Source organism: Anas acuta, chromosome 5 (genome assembly GCF_963932015.1).
Source record: "Anas acuta chromosome 5, bAnaAcu1.1, whole genome shotgun sequence".
Taxonomy (NCBI): Eukaryota; Metazoa; Chordata; class Aves; order Anseriformes; family Anatidae; genus Anas; species Anas acuta.
Window position 1 is genome coordinate 58,782,153 of NC_088983.1, and position 18,170 is coordinate 58,800,322.

The 18,170-nt window shown below is 39.7% G+C and overlaps 1 protein-coding gene and 1 long non-coding RNA gene across 4 annotated transcripts in view; one reads left to right on the top strand and one right to left on the bottom strand.

The window, feature by feature from the left end:
* Positions 1 to 3,170: 3,170 nt before the first annotated feature.
* On the bottom strand, positions 3,171 to 4,152 carry C5H11orf91 (chromosome 5 C11orf91 homolog). Its single transcript, XM_068685101.1, has 2 exons — positions 3,807 to 4,152; positions 3,171 to 3,394 (listed from the first exon to the last, which is right to left on the bottom strand). The coding sequence occupies exons 1-2, from the start codon at positions 4,150 to 4,152 to the stop codon at positions 3,309 to 3,311; spliced, it is 432 nt and encodes a 143-aa protein (XP_068541202.1). The 3' UTR covers positions 3,171 to 3,308.
* LOC137857915 (uncharacterized) overlaps positions 3,833 to 18,170 on the top strand; it is a 102,361-nt gene continuing 88,023 nt past the window's right edge. Inside the window, exons 1-2 of one of the 3 annotated variants that reach the window (XR_011097371.1) lie at positions 3,833 to 3,966; positions 4,900 to 4,983. This is a non-coding gene — a long non-coding RNA (uncharacterized lncRNA). Of the gene's footprint in view, positions 3,967 to 4,101; positions 4,235 to 4,300; positions 4,569 to 4,899; positions 4,984 to 18,170 lie in introns of those variants that run through there. The other 2 variants (XR_011097372.1, XR_011097369.1) reach the window with 2 other exon arrangements.

Below are 18,170 nucleotides of genomic sequence, written 5' to 3' on the forward strand. Positions count from 1 at the left end.
ACTTCATGGAATTTTCTGTGTTTCTCTAAGTTATTTTCGTAAGTGCTACTTCACAGAGAAAAGGCCAAATTGGCTTTCTAGTGAAGCCATCATCCTTCAATGACCTTCTTGGAACACTGAGATGCTTTAGTAAAAGGACTTCGACCAAAGCACCCTGATAGCACAATGCTGTGGCTGAAGCTGGCCAAGGTAAACCCTTCTGCCGTGTTTTGGCACACAAAACTAATGATTTTCAGTAGATAGATGTTCCCAGGTAATTTTAACAGAGATTACATATTAACTGATGTTATTCCTTGAGTTATCCCCTTATAATTAAACATGAAGTGTTTTTTTTTACATAATAGCTATATGACAGAAACTGTACAATAGGTGGACTAAAATTTAAATTGCATGCTGGGGAAAACAGTTCAGTTTGAGCCAAGAAAACCTGCATGAATAGTGGCTGGTGAAGGCTGTATGAAAAGTGAAAGAGTGGTTATAAGGTGAGGGGATATAATAGGGGGCAGTGGTAATACAGAATGGAAATCCATTTAGCCCATTGCCATAATTACGGGAGAGTTAGCATGGTTTAGGAGTGAAATTATTCTGGAGATTTGAAAACGTAAAGACAGCTCCTCTGCTGCTGAACCTGATTTAAAAGGTCTTCTGTGCAAAACCTTTGAAGACTGCCATGTGTTGGCCCTTTTCACCTGTCCAAGCTCATTTTGTTGTTTTTAATTGCGGACTAATACTGAGCTGTTTCTCATTGCAATCAATCACTGCAATATCTGTTTATACATTTATCAGAGCTCTTTGAGAGACTTTTTATCCTCATTCCACAGATGGGTTGTAAAACACCTTAGCCCAGGTTTCCAAGGCATTTTGGTAACTATCTTTAGGTACCTAGATCTTTTTATATATTTACTGACTCAGCCTCTCAGACAAGGATGGAAAGGGAGATGACCTGTGGTTATGCTGTTTCCGTGGAATGTGAGAATTTCTCCACCCCAAAATTATCAAACTAAACACACGGAACAGACTAACAGAAAAGCTGAGAAAAGCTTGCCCTCGAGGCTGCCTGTAGGTCTTGATTTTTGAGGGTGTGATGTGCTGGGATGTAAAAAATAAGAAATACAAACACACCAGCTGTCTTCTGTGGGCTCCATCCAGGTTAACCGTGTGCTGTCCAGACCTAAAGCTGCCATCCAGAGGGACCTGGACAGGCCCACAGGTGTGCCTGTGCAAGCCTCATGAGGTACAACAAGGCCAAGTATAAGGTCCTCCATCCAGGCTGGAGGAATCCCAAGCACGACTACAGGCTGGGTGGGAAATTAATTGAGAGCACCCCTCCTGTGAAGAGAGGCTGAGGGAGTTGGGGTTGTTCAGCCTGGAATGGCTTTAAACTGCAAAAGGGTAGATTCAGATTAGATATAAGGAAAAATTCTTCACTCTGAGGGCAGCGAGGCCCTGGCACAGGTTGCCCAGAGAAGCTGTGGATGCCCCATCCCTGGAAGTGTTCGAGGCCAGGTTGGATGGGGCTTTGGGCAACCTGATCTGGTGGGAGGTGTCCCACAGCAGGGGCGTTGGAATTAGATGATCTTTAAGGTCCCTTCTAACCCAAACCATTCTGTGATGAACTCTATGATTCTGGAAGTGCCCTGACCAAGCTCCCTGGGGATAGAAACCAAGGATTTGCTGTCCAGGTTGCCTTGGAGCCCCTGGGGCAGGTAGGCCCAGGCCTGTGGCAGGGTTTCTAGGTTGTGGGGCTGCCTGGGTGAGGCCCTCTGTGGACCTGTGTTAGCGGTGGTCTTGTAACCAGTCCTGTCCTTGGGCTTCCTGGACCTGGTTCCTCACCTCACCCTGCATGGCACACAACATTGGCCCAGACCTGTCCTTGTCACACCACCCCAGCCCTGTACACCACAGCCCACCATGGGGCCCTGGGGCACTGTGCCTTGAGCACAGCTGCACTGTCAGGATCCAGCACATTTCAAAGAGATCCCAGCTCCATCCAGCACATTTCAGACTGGTGGGTCTGAAAATTATTGCTTTGTTTCATTAAAAAGCATATTGATTAGCAGCTGAAACTGTGCATTGACATATTGGTAGAGACCCCAGGATGACAATGGCAATTGTGGATGGTATGATTCTGTTTAAGATTTCCTAGCTTTTCTGATAAAATGTGATTATTATAGTTTGGCGATTGAAAAATGGAAGTTATAAACTGGATTTTTAATATTTTTTTTCTTATTTTTTAATATAAACCCTCTGTGGGATAGATCAAAATCTATCTGGAAAGAATAAGACAGTGGAAGATTCAATGCTGGGAATAAGCAGTAATAGGAAATAATATTTTGATATTGTATCGTGCTAAAATGCTTCACAGTTGAGCAGCTCTAATGCAATTTAAAAAAAAAAAAAGATTGAAATACTGTTCTTTTTTTAAAAAAAAGTTGTCAAAATATGATAGCTTCAGGGGTGGTAACTATTCACCATTATTCCACACTGCCACCTACTGCTCTTGAATTAGAACAAGAAAAAGCAATTATCTACCAAAACCCATTATCAGTCTGATAAGCCTGTTTACTTCTTCTCAGTGCTGTATGTGGCATTGCTTTTTTAATGGCAGATGCTCTCCAGATCTTTAGTCTGTTATTGCTGTCTCTGCCCATTTTCTCTTCAATCCTTCCAATCATAAGGATGTTGTCATTCCTAAAACTGCCTCAGACTTCAGCCTAAGCACCATTCATCCTAAAATAATAGTAAAATGTTAGTTGAAATTCCATGTTTTACAACTGTTCTGTTAAAAACTAACTTAAGCCATAACTTCAACACTTTGGTGGTACACTTAAGACAATAAGCTGTGCTTGTTTATAACAGATTTTTATGCTATCATGAAGATAGTTTCCTAAAGCTCCCTTAGAGGCATGGGGCTTCTAAGCACATCTATTTACTCTCAGTTGCACTTACTTGTAATTAATAACAAAATACAAACGTATTTTATATTGGAATTACTGTTTTGCTGCTACCCGTATCCTGAACCTCATTGCTGGACTGGTGGGAATCCTGATATCAGTATTAATTTCTTAGTGTTTTTGAAGAAAATACTATCCACCCTGTTTGTCTATAGTACTTGGAGAAGGAAATGTTAAAATACATACCAACATTATTGGTATTTAGTACCAGAGATATGACATACAAAAAAAGTCAACAATATACTGTATTTTTTTAATTTAGTAAGAGAATAACATGTAATGAGTAGAAAAATTATTGGGAAGATCCATTAAAATAATACTCCAAAGTGACAGAACATCCAGCCCAAATAATCTTCAACATGTTGGTGGCTGTTTCTTCAGTTTCTGCCTTGCTTTCATGCCTTGTATCTTTTCTTCTTTCAGTGCCTTCAGAAGTTTATCTAAACAGGAATGAAACATAATTTGTCATTAACGTTATCGTTAATAGTTTACAAGACTTTTAAGAAATAATTTGTTGAGTAAGCTAGTAACTTTCCACAGCGTTTCTTGTTTAGCTTGTTACCTGTAAACTAGTTTCTTACATGTATTGAAAATAACAGGTGTTAAACTGGTAGGTATCGGTATGACAAAGGAAAAAAACAAACGGTTAATTTGCTGTTGTGGAAAGTAACTCATGCGAACTATGTATCACGATTGCTTTGAGGTCTTCCTTCCAGTGGCTGACGAACGCCCCTGGGCTCCTGCAACCCTTGCAGTTGGGCGAGTGTTGGGACCGGCAGCCTTGGCCAAAGGCCGAGCCCCTCGTCCTGCCTTCAGCACCAACACCCTCCGCAAGCCCTGCGGGGCACGCACACTGCTGCGGGTCGAAGCCGTCCCCGAGCAGCGCCAGCAGCTCCAGCTCCTTGATGCGGATGCCCAGCTCGCAGATCTCGCCCTCCAGCTGCGGCTGCTCCCCGGGCCGCCGCTCCTCCGCCGCCGCCGCCGCCGCGGGGCAGAAGAAGCGCAGCGGCTCGTAGGCGATGGGCGCCAGCCCCGCGGGCCAGCGGGGAGCCGCGGCGGCCACCGGGGGCTGCCAGGGCCCGCAGGCGGCCGCCAGCAGCTTCCGTGGGCCGCCGCTTTCCGCCGGGGAAGCACCGGGCTCGGGGCGGTCGTGGAAGGGGGGGAAGAAGAGGGGCCGCGGCGGGGGCTGCTCGCTCATGGCGCCGCCCGGCTAAGGCCGCCAACGGCGGTTGGCCCGGGGACAGCCGCGCTCCAGGGACCCTCCGCCTCAGGGCTTCCAGGTGGATTTTGAGGCAGTTTGAGGCGTTTTGGTCAATCCTAATGAGCGAGGTGCTGTACAAGCGCTGTTGGCAGCCAGCTGGTGACTGTAGGGGCTGTGGAGGTTACCTCCGAGCAGTGAATTTACTCAAAATGAAGTGAAAAATCCCGCTGCAACGCTAATGCAGGCCTGAGCAGGCTTCAATACGCAACTATGAGGGCTTGCTACATGCCCTGGAGTGAATTGTGTTTATAAAGCTTTTCTCCCATAAAACGGGCAGCTTGGTACTGCCTTTTCCTAGAAGCACGCTTCCATGCACTTAGGTGCAGCGCACCGTCCTGTGAGCTGATACTGAGGTGAGCAGTGCTGGTTTGTTGCTCGTTTGGTTTGTTTGCTTGTGAAATTTAGTAGATCTGTGGACCTCAGCTATCACGAGAGGCACAGTCAGTGCCTGGAGAAGCTGTAGGAGCAGGGAGAGTGGCAGAAGTCATTCAGCGTCTTATGTTCACGTGCACTGGTTAGGGAACGTGCTATTAGAGGCAAAATTGATTGTGATATATACAGTTTGCTTACACCAGCAATGTGTCAGTACCAGTACAATGTAGGTACAGGTACAGGTTGTGTATTTTATGAATGAAACATGCATATTTGAAATCAGTCTGATAACATGTATTTTTCCATTCTTAGTGGCTTAGAGAAGAACCAGCCATATAGTTGATTCTGTGTGACAACATGAGGAGAGAATTCAAGCATTAAATGGACATAGTAACTGTAAGTGTCTTTTTGGGGGCTGGGGTGTACACTAAAAGTCAAAAACCCTTCCTTATTCAGGTCTTTGTGAGTAGCATTTGAAAGCAAAACAGTGCTTATGCAGAATTTGCTGGGAGTTTTACTTTTAGAACCAGCAGGAGGCCCAGTGCTTCTACTTAGCTAGCCTATTGTAAGTTTCTGTTGAAGAAACTATTGTAAGTTTCTGTTTATCTGTGAGCATGAAACAAACAAATACTTTAACAGACATGATTCTGATGTATTTGAATTCAGTCTGTTTATGCTATTTGCAGGCAAATCTAGTTTAGATCCCTTTTATTGATAAATTCACTCTGTCTTTGGGGTAATATTATCATACTTTTAAATTAGTAACAGTTCAAATAATTGGATTTGTACTTCTGTTTTCTCTAAGCCTTTTCTATCACCATGGTCAACATTTTATAGTAACTGTTGTCTTGCTGTTACACTGTGAAGTACACCATTGCTTCACCACCTCTGTAAAAATTAAATGTAAATATGTAACATGTTATTGCTTAGCTTTCGTTACGAAAAAACAAAACACAAGTATATCAAGGTGTAAGTGTATACATACAGATGAACGAGGTGGGGTGCTAGAAAACCAGTAAGGTTCTTGTGATTTTAAAGCCCAATCTTACATTTGTTTAGTTTATTCATTGCTTTCTTTCATTGTTTGGTATCAAATATAAAACTTATGAACGTTTCTATTTCTATTCTAAAAACATTTCTATTTTCTTAAAACGTGTATTAGTGAATCACAGTAGTTCATGGTTTTGTATGCTAGATGCTAAAATCATGACATAGAGAAAAGGTTCCTTTTATTACCTTCCAGTACAAACTGTGCTGCTAATACTAAAGCCGTGGGCCATGCTGTCTTTAGGTGCCACCTGGTGGAATTTTTACAGCACGCTTAAGGTGTTAACTTTCTAATGCATTAGTCAAACCAAAATAAGTACTGAATACAGAAAAGGTTGCCAAAAGAATCAAAAGTTAGAAATACAGAGATTAGATAAAGAAAATAACTAGGAGTGCAAAGGCTGTAGCAGAGCCATTAGACTAACGCACACCTTTATACTATGGGTTTCTGAGATTTCGAATTCTCAGAACTCCTAAAAATTTTCTCCGTCTTGTAATACATAATTAGCAATAGCCTCTTTACTGCAAAACAAATTGTGTTCCTGGTCATGATATTTTCGAATTAAGTTGATGACATTGTAGAGTTACTGCATTGCCTTTCTGAGGGAATGCTGTCAATATATTTTGGGTTTAATTTTTGTAATTGCACAGGTATCTTGGACTAATGCATGGCTGTTTATGTAAGCTCCAAGGTCATATTAAATGGCAAAGAGGTTCTTAGAATTTTTATAATAGAAAGTTCAAGACTATATATGTCACCATCAAAATGCCTTCAAGAGTTCATCAAGTGGGCTATAGCAGGGGGGATCCCATAGGAGAAAGTATGGCTGTCTTGCTTAATGAAAGAGTTTAGAAATCCATTATTTCCTGCATAGGCCTCAGAAATAATGTCCTTTTCATGTGCCCACATAGGGGCTACCTAAAGCATGACTCTGCATGATAAAGCAGGATTGCACTTTGAATGCTGCCTCCTGCAAGCAGGTAACTACTGGGAAGAGGCAGGGAAGGGAGAAGAAAATCTTCTGTCTGCCTGTCAGGAAGGCTAGTTGAGCACGGTGAAAGGATGTCATGTTGTGAGATGTGAGTAACACTCTTGGTTTCAAGAAAGTTACGTTTTTGTGTGGTATTTTTACTGGGTTGTGCACTAGTCAGACATGTGCCTTCACCTTTGCCATTCAATTTTTTTTTCCAAAGTCGAGATCTGTTAGTCTTGGGTTAAGCAAATGAATGTGTCGTAGACAGACATTTTATGTAGCTTAGCTGAATCATAAATGATAAAAAAATAAATTTTGAGACAAAAATGGTATGTGTGTACTTTGTAGGCGGGCAATTGCAGTACGAAGAATAACTGTGTGGACTTCTTCCAGTAGAGGGAGTAACATCCATACACTTGGTAGCATCTTACAATTTCAAAAGTTTAGCACATTAGTCTCTCTATTTGTGTGTTGATATTTGAAGTATTAGAAATAAGTGGTTATTAAAATGTTAATTTTAGAGAAGTCTTTTATTTATACATAAATCTTTCATTTATTTATGCCCAGCAAAGATAGTAGTGACAGTATTCTAGCCACCGCTCTACAGTACTTAAAACTGCTCTAGCAAAAATCTTTTGAAAGGCCTTTCTGCTAAAAGAAGCTCAAGATAATCGATGGAAGTTACAAACTCTGAGGGCAGCTAACACATACGCATGTTAGCAACACAGGCAGTGTAGTGTGCAGTGTCAATGAGAGCATTAACAAATGGCAGGAATGGCAGACTATACTGTTAACTGCCTGCGTCACCATTTAGTCTATATGGAGATTTTGCATCTGTATGGGCATTATTTTCTACTAGACTTATGAAATGATATTCAGGAGAGTGCCTTCCATTGGTTTTGATATTTACAATTTGGAAGTTAGAGCTGCTTGCAAGCATGCAGGTTAAATACTGATATTCGGAAGAGTGCACATGTGAATATATGTGTGCTGTAAGAATCTGTAAAAGCCACAGAAGCTAAAATTTTTCCACTTTTACAGTGGATTTTTTATGGCAGTAAAGAAGGTGGATTTTCATCACTGTGAGACACCAGGAAAAGTTGTGTGTCAAAAAGTTAAATAATGTATTAAAAGCTCAATCTAAAGCATATACTATTAAACTGCATTTTTTCTGCTCAGTCTGAACCTGTGTTGGTCTTCCAGCCTGGATATTCTGCTATCTCTTGTTGATATCAGGTTCCAGCAATTCAGGATTTATGTGTTTGTCCTTCCCTAGACTCTTCTTCCTTCCTTATTAACGAACTTCAGTTTTCCAGTTATTCATGTTTATATTGTGTTAGCACATTCAGGTATCTTTCTGTATAATATTGTTAATGTGCTGCCCTTCAATGCTTGTTCTAATCATTTTGTCTTTCGAAAATCAGTTCAGAGTACAACTGATGGAATTGTTTTCCTTTCTCATTAATTTTGGCACATCTACCCCATGATCATTCCCCCCACTTCTGCATCTGACTCTTGTCCTTCAAGGCTTTCCACAGTTTAGTACTGACGTTTTTTGATATCTTATGTTGGTGTTCCTGGTGATTTTCATGTGTTATATACCAAATTCCTAAATTTCCAGCCTTTGTTGCACATCATTTAGATCCTCCATCAGAAGTTACTAGCTTCTCACCTATCCTTTCTAAGGGAAAGCCTTCTAAAAGGCCACACAGGAACTGCTTTACCAAACTTCAGATCCATGCGTTTGCAGGCAGGGATCTGTGACTCTTCTGGCCCCCTGTTAATCCCTCTTCCTTGTGTATGTTGCTGGTCACATTCATGCCGTTTCTTCATGAGAAGACGAAGAGTCCCACTATGTGAACTATTGCACTGCATCTAATTTGTCACTCGTTCCTCTTCCTTTATGTTTAGAGCCCCTTCCAGAAGGCCTCTCTGCTGTGTTTTGTGAGAAACACTCCGTAGCCAATAACATTTGCACCATTCCACTCCCTCCCCATCCACCTTGACACTCCAACCACCTTAACCTATGGAGGGCTGCACTGAGCCCCCGGCTGCAGCATGCACATGTGAGCTCACTTCTTCCAGTACGCAAAAGGAAGCATTTATTCAGGGCTTATTTTAAACTTCAAAGTAGAGGGATTACATTTCATATAAAACCCACGAGAAATAAATGTCTGTTAGACATATTCACACTGTACACAGTTGTGCTATTTATCTACAGTTGTCAAAAATACAGAGAATTTAGATAAAAAAGGTTGCTTGGTCAAAACATTAATGAAATACGTGTTCCAAATGCATAGGAATCGCAGAGCGATCAAACAAAGACAGTAAGTGTCTTAAAGCTTTAGAGCTTTCAAGGGCTGCCATGACCACACGACCAAAGAAAAGCTACCAAGTTTGTTCACCAAGACAGATATTCAAAGTAAAGACAGGGAAAAAAACTTACACTCTACCACCAGGCATCTTTGCTGGCAGGGAGCAAGGGGAGGAAAAGAATGCAGCAGATGTTTAAACTTCTCCTTATGGTATCTGTACGTTTTGAAGAAACCCCTCTGGCAAAACCAAGGTCAGTTCGCAGGTACTATCTAGGGAAACAGCAACAGACAGCAACAAATAATGTGTGTCACGGGTAGGATCACTTCACATTCATTGTACTGCACAGTGACAAACAATGCTCCCGGAGATGAAAAATAAATCTCTCCCTGCAGGAAGCACCCTGAAGCCTGAATGTCTTCAATAAACATTTTACCCCTGCATTTTCTTACAATGTTCTCAGTTGGTATTTCCCTGAGGGAGAAGTAGGCTCTCATGAGGACACTTCATGCTCCCATGCTCTGAGAAGTCAGAAACAACATGATTGTCTCCTCTCAGTAACCCCTTTGTACTGAAGAGTCCTTCAATTTCCACTGGTCCTCGTGCATGGATACGAGAAGTACTAATACCAACTTCAGCACTGCAGAAAACACACAAGGTAAAGGTGGTTGATCCTCGGAAGATATTCAACTTTGTACTATATAGCTCTACATCTTTATGCAGAAGCAGCCATTCAGCGTGACCTCCCTTCCTTCGCTCCTCCCCAAATGTCAGAAGTGATTTTTATCTGTTCTGATTAGAGGAAATTAACTATTATAAATTGCATTTTTTATACTTCTTTCTGTTACAGCTTCACTTTTAGAGAGAAAAGTGAGCCAGAAAGGTACACGTCTTACATATATCATGCATTCGTTTGAGGGTTTACCCTTTGAACCATAAGAACTAAATTAGTCAAGATCGCAATCTTATGTCCTTTTTTCTTCCCTCTTCTTAAAGAGACCCCTGCATGATCTTATAAAACCCTAATTACAATTTTTTAGCACGCAGAGCACTGCGTGTTCGAGCCTGCTACAGAGATTTGTAGTAGTTTCTCCCTCAGGAATCAATGATTCCCTTGTCTTCTGCAATTCCTAGTACGTGCACCTGTTTACTTACGTAACTGATACTCAGTTTTGTTCCAGTCTTTCCTTCCTCCCACACTGCTGAGCGAGCAAACGGCTTTGTGGTGCATAGCTGCCTGCACACCACAGGTACTTACCGAGTCCAAATCTACATCCACCAGAGAATCAGGTACTGGCATTCCAGAAAACACAAGCACTGTCCACGTGCTGGAGGAAGAACTCCGCTGTTTTCTCTGAAAAAGAGGCAGAGCAGAAAATAGGATACAGTACATACAGCATGATCATGCAGACCAATAGGCACAGCTTCATACCCGAACAGATACAACAGCAGAACTTTCACCTGCAACATTATCAGACAGCATTTAACAGCCTGGATTAAAATATGTTCACGCACACTTTCTTTAGAGTACAGTTAGCACATAGACACAGCTGTAAATATTACAAGGAGCTTGCAAAGACAAGAAGAAAGTGAAAAGATGTCTAATTCTTACTACAGTCTAGACCAATCTGATGCTTCATAAACAATGCATGGCCTTCAGTCACCAGCCTGTTAAATTTCAAATTTCTTTTGACATTTTTACTGCTTGAAGTGGTAATGTTTCTTTACTTATCTGACTTGACACCGTGATTTTCACCTAATTGTCCTAAGGTTGTCTGCATTTTACAAGGTCGCCTGCTAAGCTTTCTTATCCCTGTAAGCATATCTCAGTACCACATTCCCTCCTTCTAAACAATGTAACTCTGAAAAAACAACATTTCTATTCCTACAATTTGAAAAGCAGTTGATCAAGCTGTTGGACCCAGTCCTGATTAGGACGTGACACTACTACTACAGCATATTAATATAAATTGTAATAACTTGAATAAGTTGATCTATATTATTCGCTATTTATGTAATTGTTTTTACTGAGTTTGCAATCTGTACAATTTATTAGTGAAATTGCGTTCAGAAGTGTGCTGCTCCCCTCACTGCTGAGTGTGTCTGGTCTGCTCGATTTATCCCATTACAATACAAATCAGTATGCAGAGGGTTATTTATAAAGTCTTGAAGCTCTGTGCCAGCAAACTTAAAATTAACAGTGAACAACTAATTAACAATTTTACAACTTGAAAGGAGTGCTAATTAAAAAAGTTTTTAAGAGATGAGTTTTCAGTTGAAATACAAAATAAGCCAGAGACTTGTCTGCCTGAAATAGAAGTTTGGACCAATGAGCAGAAATGTAAAAAAGCAGTAGCTGTATGTGAAACAAATTTTCAATTTTCTCTTCAGGTAACTCTCTGCAAGTCTTTAGGATCAAAAGTAAATTCTCTGTTTTGGGTAGAAATTATAAATTGGTGTATTTTTCAGTCGTTGTGGTGTTTCAGTCATTATATGTTGGGGTGTGTTGTATCATGGAGATTTTGGCTTAGAGATCATGACTGTATCAAACATGATGGTTGTCTGAAACAACAAGATAGAAATTGCCTGGAAGACTTCACATTACTTGCTTAAAAGCATTCAAGTCTGGTAGCTGGGGGAGCTCTGTTTGTTTTGTGTTTTTCTCCTTTCTTTTTTTCTGTTATGTCCTGTTCTTCCCTAGAATGTCAAGAATTGGAGTCCAGTGGCTTCAGAAGTGGTTTAAACACAATGTTTTTACAAGAAAAAAGTTGTGAAGGTGCACAAATTGAATAAAGTAGTGTTAAAAACTGGTTTGTTTGCAGGCTCTCTGAAGAGATCTTTTGAAGTAGTTTGTTTCCATGCATTATATCTTACCTTTGAGTATATATGTAGGACGATGAAGAAGTCATGAGATTTTTTTTGATACGGCAGAGTTATGTCTGCATGTTAATTCGGCAGATGGTACTTGGTTTGTCTGTATTTGCCTTTGAATACTGATGGGTGCTGCTTCTTTAAACGTGAATCTTTGTCAAACCTTACTTCTTGCAACTAAGTATATCTCTAGGATGACCTCTTTTTTTTTTTATGTTATTTTTGATAGTGTGTCTCTTTTCTGGAAATCATGTTTTCTGAGGAGTGTGTTTGGCAAGCTACAGGAAGTAATGAGATGTGTGCAGAGGGAAGGCTGAATTCCACTGAGCATTAGACTGGAGATCTGGGTTTGGTACTACCTCACACTTTAAAAAAAACAAACCAAAAAAAAAAAAAAACAAAAAAACAACACAGTCACCATACGAAAAAAATTAAAAAGAGCCCAATCTGTGTCAGCTTTGAGGTAATAGAAATCAAATAATCCAGAATGCACCTTGCTTCTTGCTATTTATATGCTGTACTCCAAACTTCTAAAATTCATATTGCAGTGCCCTTTCATCTTGGCTCGATAAACACTAATAGGTTTGACAATAATAAAGATTATTCGCAAGTAAATGTGTTACAACAAAATGTATTGTGTAGATGTGCAAATATAAAGAGATTACATCATTAGATGTGTATCAATACGAACTACTTAGTATAATTGTAATAGCTATTTAAGGTATAATCTAAGTAGCATTTAAAAATGTACATTAAAATATTTTTATAGATAATTAAGATGGAAACTTTATTCACATCTTCTAATTTTTGGTTTTGATGTAAGATGTGTTTGTGTTTTGGGTCGAGGAGTTATATTTTCTTTATCTTCCAGATTTTTATTTTTGTGTGTGTGTGTTTGTTACTTGCTTTATTTTTCCAAATTTAAACTGAAGGAAGAGATCTGTGAAAACATGTTCTGGATAAAAGGAGAGCTTTATTTTTGTGAATTCCATGTATTTATGAATTTTGAACACAAATAGTTACATGAATGTATTATTTGCAAAACTACACATTATGAAAGCCAAGGACTATCCAAGTCTCTTGATTATGGAATCACATAACTCACACAAATTTGATACTTAAAATTAACGAACAGCACTGTTGCTTAGTTCTGTTTGAAAGTTAGGTTATTCAGTGCTGAATATGCAGCCCTCAGTGAAATTCCCTTGTTTTAGCTGGCGATTAAGAGAAAACAACAAACACAACTACACAAAAGAAGCTGTTTGTAGTGCGCTATATTGAGGTATGTTTGTTCCGTTTTTCTATTAACCATTTTGGTTGACCTCGAACACACTTGCAAGATTATAGTTTGTAAAAGTGGATGTAGGTTGAATTTACCTTTTTTATTTTGTTTGGATGTTTGTTTTAAAACAAGCTCTGTGTTCATCCCAAATTTTGACGTTTTGGTTTTGAATGCAAAATGTGTTTGTCCATGCAAACTAGATTTCTTTCAGAGAAGACTCAACTGGAAGAACCACTTGAAGTGTGCATGAAATACATGCTGGTCCATAATGATAAAAACAGGGTCGGAACCAATACACAGACTACAAAATAATGAAATTCTCCATTGCATACTAAACACGTGTATACCACAGAGGCTTCCTGAAGAAGCTTCTGAGGGAGCTCAAGCGAAACCTTAAAATGCTTCTCATCCCAACTAAAGGGCCGAGCAGTGCAGGCAGTGATGTAAACCACAAGACCTCCGATCTTTGTGAAGTACACATGGTGTACAAAAACGTACAGAGTGAAATGTTGTGTACTATTACCTCCCCGCTTGTTTTTGTGTGCCTTTTATTGCCTCACTTCTGTATTGGCTGCCTAGAGGATTTAACATGGTGTGAACTAGAGTCCCAACGAAATGTTAGCCTCCCCCCCCCCCCTTTTTTTTTAAAGGGATGAAAGTTTCTCTGGAAGGTAGAATAACCTACATGGGACCTATAAAAAGAAGGTGAGTTTGTATAGAAACTCAAGGTTTCTTTGATTTAATTTGTGCTTATCAGCAGTAATTATAATGTCATTCTGAAGTGCTGGAAGTAGTCTTAGGTGGATTTCTAAAGTTTTTATTAATTCTGCAGCAAGACGAAGGATGGTTAGTGTATTTGTTTTTTCCTGTCATGAAATAAAGGAGGTTAATCTCCGTCACTTTAATTAATTTTTTTTTAACGTGCTAGGAGTTGACACCATCATAAATCTGGGCATTCTGAGATGCTGATGTAGTATGTAGATCTCAAAATTTATTTGGGAGTTTTTGTGCAAAGCCTCTCAAATTCAGATGGATTTTAACTTGAATATACCTCTGCTCGTAACTTCATTCAAATGTGCATTAACAGAAAAAAAAAAAGCCTTTGTGTGAATCTGTAGGATTTGTTCACTATCAGTTTACACTATACTTGGGGGGCTATGATCTGTGTATAATCTTTAAGGATTGGTGTTGTGTGAGATGCATTTTCAAAACTGTGTAAATATTATTGGCATATAAAAGGAGATTTTATTCATATTTGCCATGCTTGCCAATAGTTACTGTAAAAGACAGGTTTCAGTGATCCTCGGGATCAGGATTGCTGCAGTTTGGAGATGTAGATGGTTTCTAATTTTAGCAGCGTTGGGATGTGAATGGTCTCTGACTCTCTAATAATTTTCTCCAGAGCTGCAGCCCATCCTATCAAGGATTGCAAAATCGTATCAGTGAGTACAATCTGCTCTACTTACATTAACTACTTAGAATAATGGAGGGTGGCTCATGCCAAACACAAAAGTACAATGATTGCAGTGAAACTGTATTATAATGGAACATTGCATTTCATTAAAAGGCATTTTCATTATACAGCTGGGCTGATTCAGAGCAAGGATGACACTCACGTGTGCCAGTCCAATGTGCCTTGCTTGCCATTACTAGCACTGCACACTGATGAACAGAAATTATGATAAAGGTAGCATTTTCTTTGAAGCTATTCAATGCTGATTTTTTAAGTGTACAAACAAGATCCATGTTACATAAAGAGGAATAGCACCTGGCATCTTTTGACTGAATATTGAACTTTCCTTTTTCCTGAACAGGTTAGGCTAGATGAAGTTTAAACAGATACGCAGTTAGGCCATTATCTACCTTAGGGAAAAAATAAGGCTTTATGTTTTAGCCATGTCTTAGGTTTTGGGAAGACCGTGGTCTGTCATTGAATTTATTTATTTTTTTCTTTGCAAGGTGCAACAGTTTAAGTATCTGAAAGACTTTGGGCTATATCAGGAGTATATCAGGGCTAAAACGGATTCTGTGCAATTCTATCTGCAGCTGCTGGGACCTCATTCCCTTTACTGGAAGGTAACTTCACAGCTAGCTGGTTGCCACAACAATGCTTTTGGCAGTTCTTCCTGTATATTTCTTTCCATAGTTTATCATGAAAAAGCAAACGATCCAGCAGAGGTTAACCCAGTGTGTAAAGGAATCTGAAGGAGATAACAGTATATTGCATCAATAGCAAAATATCTTTTTTTTTCCTTATCTTTTATTTTATTTTTATTTTTTTAAAGGACTACCTGTCTACCATCACATCTAGCCAATCATGGTAATAAATGTAAGAGATTGAACAGATCACCAAGCACCACTGTCTGTAAGAGCACTCTCACAAATACCAGTTCTGGTGGATAGCCTCCTGTAAAATGATCACTTCTCACAAACAACTTTTAGGCAGGCTTGGTGCCTGTGGATAGTGATGCTTGCGGTGGGTGGAAAGAACTGGAGTAAACCTCTGGAAGTCCGGAGGGTGGAGGTAATTAGAGATCATGCAGCCTGTGACTCGGGGGAGAGATGAAGAGAGGTAGGACTGGGCTTTTTAGACTAAGAATGAATTAAAAAGGAAGCCCAGAAGGAATCTTGCAGTTATGTACATCAAAGGGATTTTTAAAAGATTGTTTTCTAGATGACTTTATTAGAACGATTTGAAAAGTTTAAAACTCCTAAAGGGAAATGATTGGGGATTTTTCCCCCTTGCTTTACCTTTGGTTAAAATATATTTTCCTTAAAGCATTAATATTCTTTCATCGGGCTTCTTATTATATAGGCAGGTCTGTTATTGCCTGGTTTTGACTGCTTCTTGGAAAATTAACTGTTTTCACATCTGTTCAATTCCCTCTATTGTTTGAATACCCTAATGCAACGAGATGAGTTTTCAACTAATTTAGGGGTGCCTCTGATGCTTTCTTACTTTAAAGATTGAATTGTAGCATGAATACAAAAAGGGGCACCTAACTTAGGCACGCTTTTTGGAGAGAAGGGACTTAATGCAGTGAAGACTTTCATGTTACAGCCACCAAGTCACAGAAATAACAAAGAAGGCAGTTGTCTATCAAAATGACCTATATGGAAATAATTAGGGAAGGTGAAAAGGAGGAAGAAGTATATAAATAAGGGAGCAGAGATTTTTTTTAATATTATTATTTTTTAAAATAAGGTATTTTATACAGCCTGTTTTGTTGAAAAGTGAATGTCCACTCACAAGCATTTTCCAAAGACCCAGAGATAAATTGTGGGGAAGAACAGCGTGGCTGTCACATACAGGTACCTTCCTCTGCCATGCAGTGTTGCAGTGCAATGGGCTCCTTCCTGAGCAGGGCTGAAAGAAATTGCTTCATGGCTGGTAAATTTAAAAATTAAGAGATATCAAATGCAAGGCAGCTGCATCGGCAATATTGCACTAGCAACAAATAATTCCGTGCTTCGCTGTTTCTTTGAAATGTCCCCTACCAGACAGTCATAAATGTTTTGACACCTGTGGCACATTTTCCTCCTTGGCTCTTGACAAAGTTCAGAAAAAGAATGCTAAAACAAACCAACCGAACACGGCTGTGGCTCAGTATCATTTGAAGTCATCGGCTAAGGAGGTATTTTCCTTTATAGCCCACATGAAAGTTGTCTAAAAATAATCTTTGGCCCAATTATAGTGAAATAGCTTCAGCATTGCAGTGCTGGCTGGAGCCTCGTCTCACTGCTGATCGTATTTCCTCAGGCTTCAGTACCATTTCTGTGGATGACATTTGGCAGTGTGTCATCAAAGCTCAATCCTTTACTATTAACCGATATATTAGTTATTTGGTGGCATCCTGTCATTAATTTATTAAAATCATGGGATTCGAATCTATAAAAGTACCTCACACTCGGATCACATAATCAGACTTCAAAACAGATGTACGATCCTTCTGGTAAAGAAATGCCTCTTGTATTAAGCTGCATCTCACTGAAAACATTTGCGAAGCAGTGTAATGTAACAAATCATATCCAGCATAAACAGATGATATGCATCATCGATGAAACGGGATGCATCTGGAAAATGGTGGTATGAAAGTAAATGCATGATTTCAGCAGATTGGGTATTTCTAATTAGCCCTGAATAGTGCATTTTCCTGGGTAAGTATATATCCACGTAATTAAATGCGCAGGGCTTTCATGACAGTTCATGATGGGTGCTCTTTCCTTTTATTGCCAGCAGATGTCTCTCTTGAATACTGCATGGCAGGACGATTGTCGAGCTTAACTCTGATTTAAGGTCCTTGTGTAGGTCGCACAGCTGTTAAGTGCCTCATTCGGGCTGGTTCCCAATTAACTGAAATTGTCTTCTGCTCCGTGCAGCAATGTGGCTGTGCACACAGAAGACGAAATATATTGAGTTAATGGTATCAAGAATAAATGTGCACAAATGTCATCAAAATGTGCTTCAGCTCCATAAAAAATAATAATGGAATGACGCACTGCAGGAAAGGCGATTTGAAAAATATCTCCTTTGATTTTACTAGTGAAAGATATTACAAAAAAGCAAGGGCTCAGACAAAGCTTGGAGAAAAAAAAAAAAAAAAAGATCTCCCTAAAGTGCAGAGAAAATGTTTTTTGAGTAATTTCATGATTATACCAAACGAGTGCCATTTTGGATCCTATTCCCTAGTTCATATTCTGAATTAAAATAAGAAATTAGTCAAACTAGGGGTGGCAAATAGCAAAACCTCTTGTATTTCACCTTGCTAATACCGAAGAAGGATTCTGTATGACAAGGTGGAGCTTGAGGAGCATCTTGAGCAAGATGGAATTAGAGCAAGCCCAGTGCATAGTAATGGGAAGGCCTGACTTACAGGGGGCAGCTTCTGCTGTACGGAGCAGACCGGTGGCTAAAGAGGACCAAGTAGAAAATCTGGGGCAGGAAACTGGATGGTTAGGAAGTGCTGAAAAGATGAAATCAAGGCTGAAGAGTGTAAGTTGTCTTGTTACTATCTGAGGAATAGATCAAAGATGCACGGAGTTGGAATAGCAGCTGCTATGTTGGATGGCAGAACCTCGGATGTGCTAAAAAGGAG

Bases quoted from the DNA above. Each gene is read 5' to 3' on its own strand.
- C5H11orf91 (XM_068685101.1), bottom strand. From the start codon at position 4,152: ATGAGCGAGCAGCCCCCGCCGCGGCCCCTCTTCTTCCCCCCCTTCCAC. The intron at 3,395-3,806 runs GTGCGTGCCCCG...ATTCCTGTTTAG, and splicing joins CGGCTTCGACCCGCAGCAGT to ATAAACTTCTGAAGGCACTG.